The 21,817-nt window shown below is 51.9% G+C and overlaps 1 protein-coding gene across 17 annotated transcripts in view; it reads left to right on the top strand.

Annotated features, from left to right (window-relative positions):
• EXD3 (exonuclease 3'-5' domain containing 3) overlaps window positions 1–21,817 on the top strand; it is a 95,220-nt gene that overhangs the window by 47,563 nt on the left and 25,840 nt on the right. For 16 of the 17 annotated variants that reach the window (XR_006889885.1, XM_046670395.1, XM_046670374.1 and 13 more), the window contains 10 exons: window positions 7,177–7,277; window positions 13,466–13,539; window positions 13,655–13,693; window positions 15,717–15,883; window positions 16,550–16,673; window positions 16,955–17,147; window positions 17,263–17,372; window positions 17,815–17,977; window positions 18,062–18,228; window positions 19,329–19,490. Coding sequence is in view for 16 of the 17 variants with exons in the window: in XM_046670395.1 (XP_046526351.1) it covers window positions 7,177–7,277; window positions 13,466–13,539; window positions 13,655–13,693; window positions 15,717–15,883; window positions 16,550–16,673; window positions 16,955–17,147; window positions 17,263–17,372; window positions 17,815–17,977; window positions 18,062–18,228; window positions 19,329–19,490 (1,300 nt within the window). In the remaining variant the exon portion in view is untranslated. Of the gene's footprint in view, window positions 1–7,176; window positions 7,278–13,465; window positions 13,540–13,654; window positions 13,694–15,716; window positions 15,884–16,549; window positions 16,674–16,954; window positions 17,148–17,262; window positions 17,373–17,814; window positions 17,978–18,061; window positions 18,229–18,600; window positions 19,046–19,328; window positions 19,491–21,817 lie in introns of those variants that run through there. The other variant, XM_046670404.1, reaches the window with a different exon arrangement.

Genomic DNA, 21,817 nt, shown 5'->3' with positions numbered 1-21,817 from the left:
CTTCCCTGGTGAATTCTTCCAAATATTCGAGGAAGAGATCATACCACTCTCACACAGATTCTTCCAGAGAATACAAAAGAAGGAGTACATCCCACCTTGTTTTATTCAGCTGGTTTAAGCCTTGATACCAGAACTTACAAAGGACATTAGGAGAAAGGAAAATTAAAGCTTAATGTATCTCATGAACATAGGTACAAGAATACTAAACAAAATGTCAGCAGTCAAACCAACTGACATCTTGAAGAATTAATCAAGAAAATGAGAAGACAAGTTCACAATGAAGAAAGTATTTGCAAAAGACACATTTGATAAAGGACTGTTGTCCACAATATACACAGTTCTCTTAAAACTCAACAGTAAAACAACCCAATTTAAAAAATGGGCCAAAGACCTTAGCAGACACCTCACCAAAGACATACGGATGGCAAGCAAATGAAAAGATGCTCCGCGTCACATGTCATCAGGGAAGTGCAAATTAAAACAACGAGATACCACTACACACCTATTAGAATGGCCAAAATCCAGAGCACTGACACCACCAAATGCTAGTGAGGATGCGGAGCTGCGGGAATGCACAATGGTACAGCCCCTTTTGAAGACACTTGGCAGTTTCTTACAAAACTAAACCTGCTCTCAGAGCCAGCCCGGTGGCATAGTGGTTAAGTTCTCGTGCTCTGCTTTGGCAGCTTGGGATTCATGAGTTTGGATCCTGGGTGCAACCTGTGCACCGCTTATCAAGCCCTGCTGTGTCAGCATCTCACATATAAAATAGAGGAAGATTGGCACAGACGTTAGCTCAGCGACAACCTTCCTCACAAAGAAAATGACAAAAAAACCCCAAACCTACTGCTGCCATACAATCCAGCAATTGTATGTATCCAAAGGCTTTGAAAACTTATGGCCATACAAAAACTCTATAAACATGGACGTTTATAGAAGCTTTCTTCGTGATTGCCAAAACTTGGAGGCAACCAAGGTGTCCTTCAGTAGGTGAACGGATGCATGAACTGGGGTCCATCCAGACATGGAGCATTATTCAGTGATAAAAAGATATGAGCCATCAAACTCTGAAAAGACATGGAAGAACCTTAGATGCCTATGACCAAGTGAAAGAAGCCAATCTGAAGAAGCTTCGTGCTGTAAGACTCAACTCTGACATTCTGGAAAAGGCAGCCACTTGGAGACAGTAAGAAGACCAGTGGTTATGAGAAGGTGAGGATGGATGGGTGGAGCACAGAGGGTTTTAGGGCAGTGAATCTCCTCTGTATGGTTCTGTAACAGTGGCTACACGTGATTACACATTTGTCAAGATTTGTAGCATATACATCCCCAAGGGTGAACCCTAATGTAAACTATGGGTGTTGGGTGATGATGACCTGTAGGTTCATCGGTTCTAACAAATGGGCACTGATGGGGGATGTTGATAATTGGGGAGGCTGTGCATGTGTGGGCTTCAGGGGTTATATGGAAATCTATGTGCTTTCTGCTCAGTTTTGCTGTGAAATTAAAACTGCCGTAAAAAAAGTTGTGTGTTTCTTTAAAAAGTACTGTGCCATGATCAAGTGGAATTTATTTCAGGAATGCAAGGTTGATTTCGTAATTCACCCCATTAACAGATTAGATAACAAAGAATATATAAGTATCTCAATATGTAAAGAAAAAGGCTATAAAATTCAACTTATTCATGATTTTAAAAAACTCTCAGCAAACTGCAAATAAAAAGAAACTTCCTTAATCTGATAAAATTACTGACCAAAAAAAACTACAGCAAGCATCATTTTTTTTAAAAAATAAAAGTCTTATTGAGGTATGATTACTGTGTCATAAACTGCATGTTTGGACTGTATAATTTTATAACTCCTGATATATGCGTATGTCCATGAAACCATCACAAGTGACATACTGCAGCCCTAGCGCCCCTCACTGTCCCCGGGGGGGTCACTGCTCTGCTTTGTGTTACTGTAGATTCTTTTACATTTTCTAGAACATTACATAAATGGAATTATGTATTACAGCTTCTTTCTCTCAGCACAATTATTTTGAGATTCATCCTTTTTTTTCCTCAATGGGGAAAAACTGAAAGCCATTCCTCTGAGAACAGGAACAAGACAAGGGTGCCCCCTCTCGCCACTCTTTTCCAGGATAGTACTGGAGGTTTTGGGCAGAGCATTTAGGCAAGAAAAAGAAAGAAAAGGGATCCAAATAGGGAGTGAGGAAGTGAAACTTGCTGTTTGCAGATGACATGATTTTATATACAGCAAATCCTAAAGAATCCATCGGAAAGCTATTAGAAATAATCAACAATTACAGCAAAGTTTCAGGGTATGAAATAGACTTACAAAAATCAGTTGTGTTTCTATACTCTAATAACAAACTAACAGAAAGAGAAGTCAAGAACACAATCGCATTCACAATCACAACAAAAAGAATAAAATATCTTGGAGTGAATTTAACCAAGGAGGTGAAGGACTTATACAATGAAAAATATAAGACATTATTGAAAGAAATTGATGGTGATGTAAAGTAATGGAAAGATATTCCATGCACATGGATTGGAAGAATAAATATAGTTAAAATGTCCATGCTATCCAAAGCAATCTACAGATTCAGTGCAATCTCAATCAGAATCCCAATGACATTCTTCACAGGAATAGAACAAAGAATCCTAAAATTCATATAGAACAACAAAAGACCCCCTAATAGCTAAAGCAATCCTTAGAAAACAGAACACAGCTGGAGGCATCACAATCCCAGACTTCAGAATATACTACAAAGCCACAGTAATCAAAACAGCATAGGGGCCCACTCGGTGGCGCAGTGGTTAAGTTTGCATGTTCAGCTTCGGTGGTCCAGGGTTCGCAGGTTCAGAACCAGGGTGCAGATGTGGTACCACTTGTCAAGCCATGCTGTGGTAGGCGTCCCACATATAAAGTAGAGGAAGATGGGCACAGATGTTAGCTCAGCGCCAGTCTTCCTCAGTAAAAAGAGGAGGATTGGCAGCAGATGTTAGCTCAGGGCTAATCTTTTTAACAAAAACCACAAACAAAAACAAGAAAACCCAGCATGGTACTGGTACAAAAACAGACACACAGATCAATGGAACAGAATTGAAAGCCCAGAAATAAAACCACACATCTACAGACAGCTAATCTTCAACAAAGGAGCTAAGAACGTACAATGGAGAAAGCAAAGTCTCTTGAACGGTGTTGTGAAAACTGGACAGTCACACGCAAAAGAATGAAAGTACACCATTACCTTATGCCATACAGAAAAACTAACTCAAAATGGATCAAAGATTTGAATGTAAGACCTGAAACCATAAAACTCCTAGAAGAAAATACAGGCAGTATGTTCTCTGACATCGGTCTTAAAAGGATCTTTTCAAATACCATGTCTACTCAGACAAGGGAAACAAAAGAAAAAGTAAACAAGTGGGACTTCATCAGACTAAAGAGCTTCTGCAAGGCAAGGGAAACCATGAACAAAATGAAAAGACAACCCACCACTTGGGAGGAAATATTTGCAAATCGTACATCTGGCAAGGGGTTAATCTCCAACATATATAAAGAGCTCACGCAACTCAATAACAACAAAAACAACCCAATCAAAAACTGGGCAGAGGATATGAACAGACATTTTTCCAAAGAAGACAGATGGCCAACAGGCACATGAAAAGATGTTCAACATCACTAATCATCAGGGAAATGCAAATCAAAACTACGCTAAGATATCACCCATTAGAATGGCGATAATCACCAAGAGGAAAAATAACAAGTGTTGGAGAGGTTGTGGAGAAAAGCAACCCTCGTACACTGCTGGTGGGAATGCAACTGGTGCAGCCACTATGGAAAAGAGTATGGAGATTCCTCAAAAAATTAAAAATAGAAATACTGTATGATCCAGCTATCTCACTGCTGGGTATTTCTCCAAAGAACTTGAAATCAACAATACAAAGAGATTTATGCACCCCTGTGTTCATTGCAGCATTATTCATAACAGCCAAGAAGTGGAAGCAACCCAAGTGCCCATCCAATGATGAATGAATAAAGAAGATACGATGTATATATACGATGGAGTACTATGCAGCTATAAAAACAGACAAAATCGTCCCATTCGCAACAATATGGATGGTACAACACCTTGAGGGTGTTACGTTAAGTGAGATAAGCCAGACAGAGAAAGACAAACACTGCATGATTTCACTCATATGTGGAAGATAAACAAGCACACAGACAAAGAGAGCAGATCAGTGGTTACCAGAGGGAAGGTGGGTGGGCACAAAGGGTGAAGGGGCACGTATGTGTGACGACTGACCAATAATAATGTACAAATGAAATGTCACAACTTTGTAAACAATCATAACCTTAATAAAAATAAATAAGTAAAAAAGAAGGGTGCTATTCTGTCTTTTTTTTTTTCAGTACATCAGGGCACTGAAGTTAGCAGTGAGCTCTCTTTTTTTTTGAGGAGATTGGCCCTGAGCTAACATCTGTTGCCAATCTTGCTCTCTTTTTTTCTCTCCCCAAAGCCCCAGCACATACTTGTATGTTCTAGTTGTAGGTTCTTCTAGTTGTGCTGTGTGGGACGCCCCCTCAGCATGGCTTGAGCAGTGTGTAGGTCCGCACCCAGGATCTGAACCTGGCGAACCCCGGGCTGCTAAAGTGGAACGCACAAACTTCACCACACATTCACACAGCCGGCCCCCATATTGTTGTTGTTGTCAGGAGTTCATTCTTTGTGTTGCCGAGTGGCGTTCCAGTGTATCGATGGACCATGTTTCTTTATCCTTCACCTGTTGATGGACATCTGGGTTGTTTCCAGTTTGTGCCTGTCACAGATAAAGCTGCTGTGAACATTCATGGCCAGTCTTTGTGTGGACTCGTGCTCTCATTTCTCTCAGGTGAATACCTAGGAGTGCACTGGCCGGGTCACATGAGAGATGTGTATTCAGTTTTTTGAGAAACCGCCAAGGTGTTTTCCAAAATGGTTGTACTGTTTCGCATTTCCTCCAGCAGCAAATGCGAACTGCAGTTGCTCCATATTCTTGCTAATACTTGGTGTGATTGATCTTTTGCCCTTTAGCCATTCTAATAGACATGTAGTGATATCTCATTGTGGTTTTGATTTGCATTTCCCTTATGACTAGTGATGTCAAGCATATTTCCATGTGCTTATTTGCCATCTGTCTGTCTTCTTGGGAGAAGTAGCTGCTCCATCTTTTGCACATTTTTAAATTAAGTTGATTGTTTTCATGTAACTAAGTTTTGAGAGATTTAAAAATACAATCTGGGTAAAAGTCCCTTATCAGATATGTTATTTGCAGACATTTTACCCTTATCTTTTCAGTCTTTTAATCATGTCTTTCAAAGAACAAAAGTTCTTAATTTATTGAAGTCCAATTTATCAATTTTTTTTAAAAAAAAATCATGGATCGTGCTTTTAGTGTTGTACCTAAGAAATCTTTGCCTAACTCAAGGGCACATTTTCTCCTATGCTTACTTCTAGAAGTTTTATAATTTTAGGTTTTACGTTTTTTAGGGAATTTTTTTATATATGATGCTAGCTATAGTTGAAGCTCTTTTTTCACATGTGGATGTCTAAGTGTTCCTTTGTTGTAAAAGACTGGGCGTTCCCGTGAGCTGTCCTCACGTCTTTGTCAGCTGTCCGAATGTGTGCAGGGCTGTCTCGGGACTCCCCACTCTGTTCTGTGACTTGTCTGTCGGTTTACTGCCAGCACCGCCTGGCTTTGACTACTGTAGCTTTATGGTAAGTGTTAAAGTCTTCACTCTCCAATTCTGTTCTTCTGACTCAAAGTCATTTTCATTATTCTAGAACTTTTGCATTTCTATATGAATTTTAGAATCCGTTTGTCAATTTCTACCCCCCAAAAAAGCCTCCTGGGCAGGAGAGCATAGCCAGGGCTGGGAGACCTCAGTCAGCGGACGTGGAGGAGCGATTAAAACAATCACGAATCTGTGATCCAGATCTTTACGGAGATGCTGTGTCTGTGATAAGTGACAGACTATACACAGGAGCTTTCAGAACACCGAACAGAACTCTGGTCAATAAAACATACGATGGCAAATGAAAAGCTTAACAAAAGGTTTGCAAGATAGATTTGAAGATTTCATCCAAAAAGTAGTACGAAACAAAGAGAAGGAAAATCAGAGAGAAAAGATTTTAAAAAAACAATTTGAGATTCTGTCAAAAAGGCCCAGTACCCAAATAAGGGGAACTCCAGAAAGAAAGAAAAGAGAACCTGGAAGGGAGGAAATTACCAAATAATTCAATGAGGGCCGGTTCCCAGTCAGAGGGATGTGGCAGCCAGGCTGAGTGGGTTTGCAGTGTGGCCAGCGAGTGGACAGGAAGACCCACGCTGTGGCCAAGAAGAACCCTCAAAACCTCAGAAAGAGCAGGGGTCAAACGGGGCCCTGAGCCCAGTGCTCAGGGAAGTTCTTTCACCCCAGAAGTCTCAGCTCAGCCGAACCCCCAGGCAGAGTACAGGCCTCACACATGCACCGTCTCCAGATGCACATTCCACGCACCCCACCTTGGCAGACTGCTGTGGAGTCGCTCTGCCACAGCCTGGACGTGGGAGGGGTGCAAGGTGACACAGACCACAATGGGCAGGGGTCTGGGGGGCAGCCATCGGCTGGGGGTGGGTGTGGCCTGCTCACCCCGTGGTGAGCCCGGGGTAAAGTCAGCTCGGTTCTCAGGACGGGAAACTAAGGAAGCAATAAAACTAGACAAGTACCAACCCCGTGGAGAGCTGGCGATTGTGGCTTAGCTGCTGATAATATTTGCACAGTTGTAGTATTGTAAACGCAGCATGTACGAATTAACTGAAAACTCGGATATTATTATTTGGGGAGGGTGAGGAAGGAGAGACTTCCATGGTGAGGTGTCCATACAAAATACCTAAAACTGAACAATCAAGAGATCACAATACAGGTGAACTGGGAAACATGGACACAAATTCTAGACCATGACAAAATTGTTGTGCAAGGAGCTGGCGCCAGGCGGGGTGGGGTGACATGCTGCCTTTTCTATCAGCATTGTAGAATTACTTGGCTTTTAAACTGTGCACGTGTATGACTGGTGAAAATAAAAATCTTAAAATGTATTAACTTAAAAAGAAAGCACCGCCAGGCAGGAGCCATGTCTCTCTCCCCGCAGGCAGCACCCGAAGGTGACCTCCTTGAAGCTGGAGAAGCTGAGCCCCAAAGTGCTGAGTCGGCAGGTCCTGCACCTGCTGGAGCGGTTCGGTCTGGACCCAGGTGAGTGAGGCCTCCACATCCTGCAACGGGGGCGGGTGAGCCCACCTGCACACGCCCAGGGATGCACAGGGCTAGTGCGGCCTGTGGTTCAGCCCCACCAGGATCTGCCCACCCCTGTGTTGTCTTCCTGTCTCCTGCCCTGCTCCGCCTCTGCAGCCCACCCTAGGCCTGGTCACTGAGCAGCAGACTGGGGTCTGCGAGCCCCTCTGCCCACCTGGCTTGTCTGCAGGGAGGTTGGGCCTGGCCTGTGCTCCTTCCTCCTCCCCCGTGGTGATCATGGGCATCCTTGTCTTTCACTCACTTCAAAGGAAAAGTCTTACTGATTATGTTTTGTAGATTACTGATAATGTAGATTACAGATTACTGATAATGTTTTGTAGATTCACTTTATTAGATTATGGAAATTCTACTCAATTCCTAGTTTGCTGAGACTGTTAATCAGAAATGGATGTTGAATTTTATCATATGTTCTTTCTGCATTATCTGTTGGGATAATGACAGGCTTTTTCCCTAGTGGTCTGTTAATACGTTGGATTACACGAATTGACTTTACAATGTCAAACCGACCTTGCATTCCTGTGGTAGCCCCATCTCAGTCATGTTGCATTACCATTTATATACATTGCCAGGCCTACTTTGCCAACTTTTTTTTATTTAAGGATTTTTGCATCTGTTTTCACACCTGAAGTTGGACTCAGACTTTCCTTTCCTGAAATGTGTTTTTTTTTTCAGGGAATTTGTCTATTCCACTTACAGTTCCAAGTGACTGTCAGAAGTTGTTCATCATATCCCCTTGCTGTCTTTCAAGTGTCTGCAGAATTCTTGATACTAGTTATTTGAGCCTTCTCTTTTTTTCTTATTTTATTTCTCTTGATCAGTCTCACTGGAACTTTTAGCCTTTTCAAGTAACTTTAGGCTTTTTGTCCCCAGTTCTGTTGAGATATAATTGACATATAACGTTGTGTTAGTTTTAGGTGTACCACCATATAATGATTTGATGTACATATATCTTGCAAAATGATCACCACAAAAGTTTAGTTAACATTCATCACCTAGATAGTTAGTTTTTTTTCTTAGCGTGAGAAATGCTAAGGCCTATATGATATGGTATTGTGAACTTTAGTCACGTGCTGCACATGACATCCCCAGGACTTGCTTACCCTATAACTGGAAGTTTGTACTTCTGACTCCCTTCATACATTTTGCCCACACTCCCACCCCTGCCCCTGGCAGCCACCATTCTGTCCTTTGCATCTAGGAATCAGTTTCTTTAGATTCCACATATAAATGAGGTCAGATGGTATTTGTCTTGTCTATCTGACTTACTTCACTTAGCATAGTGCCATCAAGGTCCATCTGTATTGTCACAAATGGCAGGATCCTTCTTTTTTATGGCTGAATAATATTCCGCTGTATGTATATTCCACATCTTCTTTATCCACTCGTCCATCGATGGACACTCGGGTTGTTTCCATGTCTTGGCTGTTGTGAATAACGCTGCAGTGAACGTGGGGTACAGATATCTCTTGAGATAGTGATTTGTTTCCTTTGGATAAATACCCAGTAGTGGGATAGCTGGATCACATGGTATTTCTATTTTTAATTTTTTGAGAAATCTCCATACTGTTTTCCATTGTGGCTGCACCAGTTTACATTCCTACCAACGGTGCGAGAGGGTTCCCTTTTCTCCATGTCTTTGCCAACACTTGTTACCTCATGTCTTTTTGATACTAGCCATTCTGACAAGTGTGAGGTGATATCTCACTGTGGTTTTGATTAGCCTTTCCCTGATGATTAGTGATGTTGAGCACCTTTTCGTGTACTTGTTGGCTCTTTGTATGTCTTCTTTGGAAAAATGTCTGTTTGGGTCCTTTGCCCATTTCTTATTGGGTTATTTGAGGTGTTTTGCTTCTGAGTTGTATGAGTTCATTATATATTTTGGATATTAGCCCCTTATCCAATACATGGTTTGCAGATACTTTCTCCCACTCCTTAGGTGGCCTTTTCGTTCTATTAATGGTTTCTTTGCTGAGCAGAAGATTTTGGTGGGACATCATCCCATTTGTTGATTTTTGCTTTTGTTGCTTTGCTTTTGGCTTTTTTGATCCTCTCTGTTGTGTGCCCGCCCCAGCCCACTAAACTAAATTTTAAGCCTTCTTTCTTCTTAAATATATTCTCCAAGTTTCAACATTATTATTATTTTTCAGCTCAAGATATTTTCTAATTTCTCTTGTAATTCTTTTCTTTCACCCATGGGCTAATTAGAAGCGTGTTTCCTAATTTCTAAGCTATGTGACATTTTTAGTTATCCTTCTGGTGTGGTCTCTTAGCCTCATTGTGATCAGAGACCATATTTCATCTAATGTCAGTCGTTTGATTGGGTTGAAATGTGCTGTTATGAGGAAATCTATCTTCTCATCTTTGAAAGCAATCTGTCTTTTTTCTCTGGATACTTTTAGGATCTTCCTTTGTCTTTGGTATTCTACAGTTTCACTCTCAAGAGACTAGTTATAGATTTCATTTTATTTATCTTGCTTGGGATTTATTGGGCCTTTTGAGTCTGCGCATTGGTGTCCTCAACGAGCTCTGGAAGTTCTCAGTCATTGTCTCTTTAGGCATTGCCTCTTCCCCTTTCCTCCCTCGAGCCTCCTTCTGGGACGCCGCATGACCGCTCTTCTCCTCTCTCCTCCGTGGGTTTTAACGCCATGTGTATTTTACATCCCTTCTCTTCTGTGTCGTGTAGTTTCTTCTGCTCTCCCTTCTACTTCACTAATTCTCTCTTCATCTGTGTCCAGCGTACTATGAAATCCATGCACTATTTATATTTCGATTGTTGTATTTCCAGCTCTGGAAGTTATAACTTGGTTCTTTTTGAGACCTGCCATTTTACTCTGTATGGCTTCCTGTTCCCTGAAGATATTTATTTATGTATTTATTTTTGAGGAAGATTAGCCCTGAGCTAACATCTGCCACCAATCCTACCCTTTTTGCTGAGGAAGACTGGCCCTGAGCTAACATCCGTGCCCATCTTCCTCTGCTTTATATGTGGGACGCCTACCACAGCATAGGTTGACAAGTGGTGCGGTGTCCGCACCCAGGATCCGAACTGGTGAACCCTGGGCCACTGAGGCGGAATGTGCAAACTTAACTGCTGCACCACTGGGCCAGCCCCTGAAGATATTTCTGATTTTGCCTTTTTTTTCTTTGAACATCCTACTCCTAGTTGCTTTCTGGTCTTTGTCTGAATTTCAGCCCCCTCCTTGGCTGTCACTGTCTGATTTCTCTGCCTCACTCACTGGGAGACTAGTCAGCATCAGTGTGTGTGCGAGTCTCCAGCCTTGCATGAAGGTGCCGGCCTGCAGAAAGGAGAACACTGTTTGTGGCTTTTTGTAAATATGGAGGCGCAACATTGAGAGGTTTTGGTTCATGATTTTAAACAGCCCCTCTGCTGGCATTAGGTGTGAGGATGGGAGAAACAAGAAGAGGTGTGGACATCTGCAGACTGGCAGTGGGTCCATCAGGGTCAGCCAGGAGCAAAGAGCTGCTGGCCCTGCTGGCAAAGGGGACGCAACCTGAAGCATGGGCTGGATCTGAGAGGACTGGCCGGGCAGTGGGACCCCTGAGGCATGGGGAGGGGAAACAGCTGCCGGAAGGGGCCACCCTCAGGCTGTAGAATAAAATCAAGAGGGTGGAGTTTTAGACCCAGAAGCTCCAAGGAGGGGCCCAGCCCTGCAGTGCCAAAGTGGCTGGGCTGACTGGAGTGTGGGGCCACAGTCCCTGCAGCTGAAGAGCTGCCTCTGTGCTGACGCCAAAGGAGTGGACCGGGGGCAGGTCCCTCTCCCCTCTCAGGAGCCCTGCCCCATGCAGAGGTCACCTGCGGGCCTGTCCTGGGCGCCAGGTCAGGGAACCCTGCTGGTGTCACTGAGCGGGAAGGTGGAGTGGGGACACCCAGGCCAGGCTGCCTGCAGCAGGGGCTCCCCGGGGAGCTCGGCACAGGATCACCCGGAGGGGTGATGGTGGCTGCTCTCGAGGTGAGGGCTGTGCCGCCTCCCTGGCAGAGGCTCCCCGACCCAGGACCCAGGACCCTGCAGGGGGAGGGAAGCGGGTGTGAGGCCTACGGACCAGGCGTGTGGGCAGGCCGTGCAGGGGGCCACGGCTGGGCCTGGGGTGCAGGCTCTGAGCAGGGCCATCCTTCCTTCCGGCAGCCCTGCCACACCTCCCTTGACCGACCTGGCTCCCACTCGGGGTTGGGTTGTGGCCTCGGCAGGCCCGGGGCCTTTGGAGGCCTCAGACTGGCCTTAGCCCAGTGCCCCCAGGACAGAGTGTGCCCCCTTGAGGGTCCACCCCACACGCAGCCACAGCCATGCCCGAGGCTGGAGCAGGTTTGGTGCCCAGTTCCCCTGGATGGTAGGCCCTCCTCTCCTGAGCCTGTGGAGGGCTGGGAGGGCCGGCGGACAGAGGGCGGGGCACATGCTTCCTGTGGGTGCCTGGGCCAGTGGCCCCGCTGGGGAGCAGGGAGGCTGTCCGCCCGGGATACAGGTGCCCACCCAGGCCTCCCTCCATGTGCGTGCACCCCGGGCCCTTCGGCAGCTTCCCCAGCTGGCTCCAGGGGTCTGTCCCAGACAAGAGGCCTCAGGGTTGCAGGGCTGCCCCTTCGCAGGAGACCTGGTAGTTCCTAATTTGAGACAATACAAGTCAGCATTTCAAGGTCCTAAAGACTGCCCACCCAGAGGGAGGGGGAGCGGCGCCCCCTGCAGTCCTTGCCGTGTGTCTGTCATCGCGGCGTGTCCTCTGTTGGTGGACAGAAAACAGATAGAGGACTGGAGGTCCTGCTCGCCCCTCCACCCTGAGCTGCCCCCAGCCCACCCAGGCCAGGGTCCCGGGTGGAGCCCAGGCACGAGGCAGCGGGACGCAGTGTGGCCCAGGTCTTCGTTGGACATCAGGTGGTCGGGCCTCGCTTGTCTGCACCTTTGCCTGTGAAGATCTGTTTCCTGCAGCGTGAGCAAGAGCGTCCGGGTTTGGGTTGGCGTTCAGTGCGGGCTGCCGCGTGAATTCCTCCTGTCAGTGTGGCGCCGTCTCAGGAGGCATTGGACAAAGTACCCCACTGGCAAAATGATGTGTGAAATCGTAGGCGTGTCAGGAAAGCTGGTTTCTGTCTGTTTGCAGATCTGAGTGTACGTCCGCTGCAGCAGGAACCTTGGCCTTTGGCCTTTGTCTCTGCCCAGAGGGCTCCTCTTTCAGCAATTCCTTCCTTCTTTGAGGAATTCATTCATTTCTGCATGCCTGCCTCAGGTTTTGTCTAAGCACCACCTGTGCAGTGTTGTCAGGGTTCCCAAGTGGCCTGCAGGGCACATCCGCAGGGTCTGGAGCCCTCCAGGTCCTGCATCTGGCCTGGGCAGGAAGGGGAGTGAGGGCACCCTGCCCCCCATCCAAAGAGTGGCTGGTTGCCTGCCTGGCGAGCTCCAGCCTCTGGGCAGCACTGGCCTCTGTTGTGCTCAGATGACATCCCTGCAGCAAAGGTGCTCCCCGTGCTGGGCGTGGGTGCTGGCCGGGGCGGCCACAGCCCTGACAGGCAGGTCCCGGCTGAGGTCCGGGGAAGACAGGCCCCCACCGAGAGGCGTGGGTGGGCAGGGCTCTGTGGTCAGCATCCCACCAGGACCCACCAGGGTTCGAGGACAGCCGGCCCCATGAAGGAGGAACAGCAGCTGGCTGGCTGGCTGGGCAGTGCCCTTCCTGGGCCTCCTCGGGCTCTGGATGGAATATGGAAGTGAGGCTGTGAGCAAACGTCAGACTGTAAACACGTGAGCAGGACGCCCTTCCTCAAGGAGTTCACACTCCGGTGGAGGAAGGACCTGCGTGTCCTGAAGGGCCCTGCCTGGAGAAGAGGCGGGAACGTCTGGTGGGCTGCTGCCCTCAGGACACCTGTGCAGAGGGAAGCTCAGCCGGGGGCACCGTGGGACTCAAGGTGCTGGTTAGAGGGGTGGGCAGAGGGCTCTGGGGCTCTGCCCGGGCGGGGGGCACCCACCTTCAGGCTTGGAGGGCGGCTCTGGTGTGGGGTGGAACCAAGCAGAGGCCAAGGCCGCCGGGGGCGGGGAGAGTGGGGGGGAGGGGAGTGGGAAGATGGGCAGGGCTATGCGCCCCCCAGCCCGTACTGGCTCCCCGGCGCTGAGCCCGGCCCTCTCTTTCAGCCTTGTGTCCCAACGTTGTGGCCCAGCAGCGCCTGGCTGCCCTGCGGTACCTGTGCTACAAGCGGTTTGTGGAGGTGCGTGGCCCTTGGTGGCAGGCGCGAGCTCGGGCCTGTGCGGTGGGTGTCCCGGCAGGCCTCTCGGCCTCTGGGCTGCTGCTGGAGAAGGTCACCTTGGTGTTCACTTTTGCAGAGAAGCATGTCTCAGGAGAACTGGGCCGACCACGTGCAGGTGAGTTTGGAGGGGTCCTGTCAGCCCCCACCGGGCTTCTGGAGGCCCTGCCTGGTGTGGGCACTCAACTGAGGCCTGGGCAAGGCCAGGGGACGAGTTCCCCTGAGAAAGTGTGTGCATGTGGCTCACGTGTGCGTGGGTGTGGCCAGACAGCTTCCAGATGGCTCACGAGCTGCTGGGTCGGTTCCCCCGATGGCCTGGCAGGTGGGGGAGCAGACGATGCAGAGAAAGGGCCCCTCCCCTCTGAGCAGAGATGCCACACCTGAGGGGAAGCTGGACCCCGGGCCTCAGGTATGCCCACCCCTGTCAGAAGGCGGTGTGCAAGAGGCACACTCAGGGGGCAGGCTTTGCAAGAGGACCCCGCTGGGTAAGGCAGGGCCAGAGTGGCCCGGGACCCAGGAGCCCCCTTCACCTGTCCTGTCCAGGGCCCCAGGCGATGGAGGAGGAGAGGTTTGCTGAAGGTTCCGCCATGTTCACTGAGAGAAAACGCTAGACTGTCCTCGGGTGCCCTGCTTGCTCACGGCTCTGTACGCCCCCGAGGCCCAGTGAGGGTTGAGCCCCCAGACCCCTAGAAAAGAGGCAACTGCCCCCTGGGGTGATGCAGGGCAGCGAGTAGTTGGACTGCAAGGTCCACGCCCAGGCCTGGGGCCGCAGATCCCATCAGGACAGACCCTCTGGCAGCCCTTGTCCTTTAGACCTGAGCTGGAGGCGGGGGTCACCATGGAAGCCAAGCTGTCCCCTGACCCCAGGGGTCTTCATGAGCACGGAGCTTCCTCAACCCCAGGTGAAATGGCCTTGGAGGAAGGTGGGGGTCTGTGGGAACCCGGGGGCAGCGTGTACAAGAACTGTGGGCCGGTCAGTGGACCTGGGAGTCACCTTCTCCTGGGCGGACAGCATAGCATCTGGTGTCCTGAGTGGCATCCAGTGGGGGGCAGCACTGAGCCACCCCTGGAGTGATGGGGGGGGGTGGTGAGTGAGTCACCAGAGAGGAACTCGGACCCGCGGGCAAGTCCCGGAAGGCCAGTCCCCCCTGGGTGCCAAGGCCGAGCCAGCCGGAAGGGCAGCGGACATCCTGAAGAATGTGGAGGGGTTTCCGCATATTGTCGTCCACGTGGGAACCCGCAGCCTGTGGGAAGCGGACGGCCTGCAGCTACTGGGGGCACAGCGCTGTCTGGGGAGGTGGCCCTGCCCATCAACCAGCAGGGCTCCTCAGGGAGCACGGAGGCCCTGGGGGCTGGAGGTCAGAAGGACGAGGGGCTCAGACTCCAGGCAGGGTGGGCTCCCATCTCCTCTCACTGAGCTACGGCGACCTGTGACTTCATGGACACGAGAGCTCAGCCAGGACTGAGACCTCCATCGGAAACCTGGTGGTGCAGCTGGCCAGGCCTCAGCCTAGGTTTCCTGAGGCTGGGGTGGGAGGCCCTGCGGCTGCGTGAGCTTCTCTGCTCCTGCATTGGGCACTGGTATGGAGCCCCCAGCTGGATGAGAGACAGCCTTGTGTGGCCCCCATGGTCACTGCCTCCCCAAGGGCCACCCTGTATGTCCAATCTCTGGACCATGGGTGCAGGAGTGTCCTGTGGCCTCACCCACCCCTGAGCCTAACAGCTGGTCAGAGGGCTGGGGGTGAGGAGGTGCCAAGGGGGTACAAGGGTGGAGAGGATGTTCTAGAAAGACGGTCCAGGGGCAGGGTGCCACGAGGAGGGGCTGTTGGCAGATCTGGGCAAGAGCAGCAGTGTGGGGTGGGGGCTTGGAGATGAGGAGAAGGGCCTGGCTGAGGCCGTGGAGTCGGGCTGGGCTGTGGGCTGAGGATGGTGGCCCTTCGCCCTGGCCCTGTCGAGGCCCCTCAGTATCTCAGTCACTGCAGAGTGGTGGTCACGGGAGCTCTGGCTTTCAGGGGACAGTCTCTTCCTCCCAGGGACTCAGAGCCAGGTCTGAGGAGTGAGGTGTGGGCCTGGGGCTGCCAGGACTGTCTCAGCCCCTCAGGGCAGAGCCAGGCAGTTCAGTCCACGTCCTGTCCCCCCAGGACCTAGTGGGGCAGAATGAGTGGCTGCAGGAGCAGCTGCTGAAGCTGCTGACCTCTCACAGCGACACAGCCACAGCCGCCCAGTGTGCCCTGGACCTTTCGCTGCCCGAAGCACGGCTGCCGGCCACAGTGGCCGCGGAACTCAGCCGACTCAGGCTCCAGGAGAGGTGAGCACCCCCTAGGCTCAGGTGGCCACAATGGCGACATACTCTTGGGAAACAACTCCATGGGTCACAAATGCCAGTGGCTTAGGAATTAGAAAATAAGAGAAAACCAAGGGGCTGGCCTGGTGGCCTAGTGGTTAAAGCCCCATGTGCTCCACTTTGGTGTCCTGGGTTCCTGGGTTCGGATCCCAGGTGCAGACCTGCTCCACTCATCAGCCGTGCTGTGGAAGCATGCCACATACAAAATAGAGGAAGACTGGCACAGATGTGGGCTCAGGGCTAATCTTCCTCAAGCAGGAAAAAAAAAGGAAGATTGGCAACAGATGTTACCTCAGGGTCAATCTTCCTCACCAAAAAAAAGAGAGAAGAAACTAAGAATGGGCGCAGGCTCTCATTCCCAGAATGCAGGGTGCAAAGAGCAGATGGGATCCTAACCACCATGTCCACAGACCCAAGAGCCACATCCCCCACCAGGCTGCACTCCCCAGGAGCCGGAGGAACCACAGTTGGGAGGGCAGGGGTGTGTGGGTGGAGGATACAGGAGGCCAGACCCAGCAGACCCCTGCCCCTCCGGGTCAGCCCTGCTCCAGTCAGGCTGGACGTGCTGGGGTGGGTTGGGGGCACCAGGGACCCAGGGCACTGGGGGTGCCACAGCTCCTCTCCTCCCAGGATGGCCGAGGCACCTTTTGAGGACAGGAGGGACGATTACTACCAGCTGCCCATCACCAGGGAGAATGTGCACTTCCTGGCCTCGTGGGAGGACCTGGCCAGGCACGAGGAGGAGCTGCTGCAGGTTGGTTACCAGCTCTGGCTGTTCGTCAGGCCTCTGGGTGCTGGGTCCACAGCAGCCCCCACCGCACCTGGCTCTCCATCCTGCCCCACCCCCAGGCGCCCCGCAGAGCGGGCACTCATCCCACCGACGTGAGGCCCGCCCTGAGACACCTGCCCTTGGGCACTTAACCTCTTCTTGGCAGAGCTCACGGGGTGATGAGGCCCTCCCAACGCAGACCACCTCAGCTGGACTCTGGCCGTCAGGCTCAGCTGTGCCAGCTCACACTGCCCCTCTGTCTGCAGCCAGGCCTGGTCGGCGTGGACCTGGAGTGGAGGCCCTCGTTTGGCACGGGGGGCCGGCCCCAGGTGTCGCTCATGCAGGTGGCCGTGGAGGGCCACGTGTTCCTCCTGGACCTGTTGGTGCTCTCGCAGACGTCCCAGGCTTTCTCTCAGCTGGTGCTCCGGCTGCTCTCAGACCCCTCCATCACCAAGCTGGGTGAGCACAGCCCCTGGCCCTGCACCCCAGCCCTGCCTGCCCCAGGGGAGGGTGCCGGGGTGAGGCTGGGGCCTCTTCGTCCAGTGGCTGTCACACCGATAGCCCTTGCCCCTAGGTTATGGGATGGCAGGGGACCTGCGGAGCCTAGGAGCCTCCTGCCCTGCCCTGGCCCACGTGGAGAAGCAGCTTCGGGGCAGCCTGGACCTGCAGCAGGTGCACAGGCAGGTCAGTAGGGCAGAGGTGGGGACGGGGTGGGGGCATCTGTGATCCCAGGGGGTTGCTCCCCGCTCTACTGAGTTACCCACACAGCCACGCCTGGGCAGGGATCTTCCACCACAAGCTGGTGGGCTGTCTGTGGTCAGGTCTTGCTCATGGTCTCTCAGTAACTTTTGGGCTGGCCCCAGCCCTGCTCCCTGGCCACAAGTCACCAGGGCCCCAGAGCACAGGGTCCCCCAGGGAAGGAGTGTCAGCACACAACCCCACACTTTCCCTAGAACCAGCTCTGGGCTCCTCTCCGAGGAGCTCCTTGCACACACCCTTGGGGGTTAAGACATCACCCCCAGAGCTGACCAGTGACTGCCTCGGCCGCCCACACCCTTCTGCCCCAGCACTGGCTGTTCCTTCTCCAGGGCAGGCCCCTCACCTCCAGGGGGCACTGTCTTGGCAGATGCGGGTGGTGGACATGCCAGCCCCCAGCGTGGATGGGACCAAGGGGCCGAGGGGCCTCAGCCTCCTGGTGCAGCAGGTGCTGGGCAAGCCCCTGGACAAGAGGCAGCAGCTCTCCAACTGGGACCGGCGGCCACTGAGTGAGGCACAGCTGGTCTATGCAGGTGCGCAGCCCCCACTTCCCCCCACACTCCTACACCCCCACACCCCAAACACTGGAGGCTGACGCCAACCCCTGCCCACCCCAGCCACCGACGCCTACTGCCTGTTGGAGGTGTACCAAGTGCTGTGCAGAGACCCCACCCGCTTCCACCTGTCGGAGGACCTGGCCAAGAGCCTGAGGCCAGGGCGCAGCCAGAGACCGGGGGCCCGGGAGCAGCCCAGCCGACAGGAGGCCTCAGCCCTGCCGCAGCAGGTGGGTGAAGTTCCTCCGGGTCCCTTCATCAGGATCCTCAGGGAGGAGAATCACTGTCCTTAAAACTGGGACCTTACAGGGGTGGAGGCCTGGGGGGATCAGCTGCTTCCAGTAGGGCTCGGGTGCCTCCATGATGGACCCCCTGCCTGGAGAGAAGGAAAGCAGAACCATGGGTTAGCTTCCTGGAGGAGGAGGGGTCCCCAGCCCTCCTAACACCAGGTCTGATGTGACCCCGACCAAGGTTCAGGGCAGCATCTAGCTGTGTCCCCCTGCACATGCTTGGAGATTAATAACAGAAACCTGAACTGAGCTGGGTGGGGAGGGCCTGCAGGGCAGCGCCGGCCCCAGCACATCCTCAATCACTCCAAACAGGAAGTACAACCACTTTACATCTGAGGGAAGACTTCTCTCCCACCTGGGAACAGCCCAGCCAATCAGAAACACTGCAGCCCAGCCAATCAGAAACGCCACAGCCCAGCCAATCGGAAATGCTGCAGCTCAGCCAATCAGAAACGCCACAGCTCAGCCAATCAGAAATGCCGCAGCCCAGCCAGTCAGAAATGCCACAGGCCAGCCAGTCAGAAACGCCGCAGCTCAGCCAATCAGAAACGCCACAGCCCAGCCAATGAGGAGCCCTTGTCACCCTGATGTGATCTCCCCAAATGGACTTCCCTTTAGAGCAGCCCCTCCCTCTCCACTTTTCTCTATAAAAGCAGCTCCCTCTTTGTTCTCCAGATTTGCGTGTGGTTTGCTTAACATGTGTATAGTGAGTTACAATTCTTTGGACTATTCCCAAATAAACTCGTTTGAGCCAAAATAACAGGCAAATTTGCTTTTTAAGTTGACAGCCCTGAGCCCCTTGCCCCAGTGCACACACAACCCAAGAATTTGTGTGCAGGCCCCTCTTGGGGTCCGGGGTGGGTGACCTTGTATCATTTTGCCTGTCTGTTTTTTCTGCTGTTTTCTGCACTGAGTGCATATTGCTCATGATTCTCTTTTTAAAGTGAAAAAAAAGAGCTGACCACATGGCCCCCAGGTCCCCACCACGTCCAGAGTGGGCCAGAGGTGGCCATGGGCTGCTGAGCAGGTCTGTGTTGCAGGTGCCTGTGGCTGAAGGCGAGGACACCACCCCGGAGATCCAGGCCAGAGCCTTCCGCGTGGTGTGTGACAGCATGCTGCAGGGGCTGGCACGGAGCCTCCGCTGTCTGGGCGTGGATGTGCTCGTGCTGGGCACCGGCGAGGACCACCGCAGGGCGGCTGAGGTGAGCAGACCTGGGGCTCAGGGCCCTGCTGTCTCCCTGTCTGGCCTTGTGTCCATTAGGAACAGGGCTGTGTCTGGGGTTGCCACAGAGGGCAGAGCTCCCCTGAGTTGTCAGGGACACTGTCGTCAAGGACAGAGATGTTTACAGCTTCCTGGCACATGGGGTCTGCCAGCTGCAGCCCTCGTGGCTCCTTTGGTGAGTGGGCCTGACACAGGAAGACCCTGGGTGGTCCCAGTCCCTCATTGGCCTTTGGCCCCTGGAAACACTGCATCCATAAGGCCCTTCCCTCCTCCCAGAAGCCAAGAGGAGATGCTGGTCATCTGGGGTGCAGGGTGCTCCCCCTGCAGGAGGCTCTGTTCACACCCACCGCAGGGAGGGACCAGCCCAGGGTCATAAGGAAACCCGGACCAGGGGTCTTAGAATTTCAGGGGTCTGAACTTGGATGCTGAACTTTTTTTTACAGGTTTATTTAAATATAATCCATGCTACATAATTCACTCATTAAAATGCACAATTCATTGGTTTTTTGTACGTTAGCAGAGTTGTGCAAACGTCACCACAGTCAATTTTAGAACATTTTCATGGCCCATTAAATGGTCTCTCCCACCACCCCTTCCCCCAGCCCATGGCAGTTTGGTTTCTGTCTCTCTAGATTTGCGTGTTGTGGACATTTCATAAAGTGTAATCCTACAACATGTGGGCTTTTGTGGCTGGCGTCTTTCACTTGACATAGTATTTTCCAGGTTCATCTATGTTGTAGCATCTGTCAGTGCTTCACTCCTTTCTATGACCAAATAAAGTTCCATTGTACGGATGAACCACAGTGTGTTTATCTGCTCTGCCATTCATCAGTCAACACTTGGACTGTTTGTACTTCTTGGCTGTTGAGAATTGAGCTGCTGTGGAAGAGCACAGAGATGGCTGTATCATCATTTTCATTTTTAATATGTGGTTTCTTTCATACATTTAAAAACATTCTTCTGGGAAGGGGTCTCCAGGCTCACCAGAAAGCTGGCCACTGCACAGAGCTGTTCAGGGGCCCTGGGACTGCAGAGCAGTGGGGTCTGTCCATCAGTAGGTGATGTGTAACAAGAACACACTGCCATTCCACGCACACTGCGCTAGGCCCTGGGAAGGCAGCCATGTGTGCTTCAGCTCACCAGATCCTTCCGGCACACCCAGGAACGGTATTCTTCGTGTCCCTCCCTTGCTAGTGAGGAAGCTGAGGTGGGAGAAATAGAGACCTGCCCGTGCTGCTGGCCTGAATGTGGGGAGGCTGCGGGGGCAGGCAGAGCTGGGGGAAGACAGGCCCTGCCTGGTCGGAGCCCCGTCTCCTGTACTGGACCCTGGCGTTCCTGGCGAATGTCCACTCTCTCCCCCATCCCTGGCTCCTTGTGGGCTGCGTCTCCTGGAGGCCTGGTCCCAGCATTTAGGAAAGGAGGAGCTGGTTGTGCCAAGGGTAACGCTGGCTGCCCTCCCTATAGAAACCCCTCTGTCTCCTAGCCAGAGTTGTTTCCACCTTATTGGGGGCTGCAAGGACCAGCCTTGCTCCTCAAGGACGCGAGGCAAGGCATCAGCAGTCCGGGACCCGGGGCTCAGGGGGAGGTGACTTTCCACCAGCCCCCGAAAGTGCAGGGGTCTCCACCAGATGGGAGGCAGGGTTGGCCCCTTGTTCTCCCTCGCCATATTATACCTGTGAATTTTTACATTATGTGGCAAAAAGGGTTTGCAGGTGTAATTTCCTAATCAATTGACCTCAAAATAGATTATTTTGGATTTTTCCAAATCCAAAATTTGGTGCACCCAGTGTCGTCACGTGAGCCCTTAAAAGCAGAAATGGAAGGCAGGAGCCAGACTGAAAGCCCAGGAAGGCTTGGATGTGCTGTCGTTGCTTGAAGGTGGAGGCCGCACGTCAGGGAGACAGGGACCTCACTCCTGCAGCCACCAGGGACTGGGTCCTGCCGGCGCCGAGGGAGCCTGGGAGTGGGTGCCTGCACGGAGCCCAGCTGCCAGCACCCTGGTTTCTGTGTGGAGCCTCTGAGCAGAGCCGCAGGGCGCACCTGGACTAGACTCCCACCGAGCTGCGTTTGATGCTGTGGAAGCTGCTGTGGCAAGACTAGACAACACCCAGATTGTGGTGCCCGAGGGGGGCGCTGCTGCAGCCGGCACCTAAAGACGGGGAAGTAGCGTTGAAATCAAGTAGTGGGCAGAGGCTAGAGGAGTTTTGAGGGTCCTGCTAGAAAAGGCGTAGACGGCCTTGAACAGGCTGCTGGTAGACATGCGGGTTTTTAGGGCTGAGCTGGTGAGGGCTCAGGGAAGGGAGGGGA

This window comes from Equus quagga, chromosome 1 (genome assembly GCF_021613505.1).
Source record: "Equus quagga isolate Etosha38 chromosome 1, UCLA_HA_Equagga_1.0, whole genome shotgun sequence".
Classification (NCBI taxonomy): Eukaryota; Metazoa; Chordata; class Mammalia; order Perissodactyla; family Equidae; genus Equus; species Equus quagga.
This window is presented reverse-complemented; position numbering and strand designations above follow the sequence as displayed.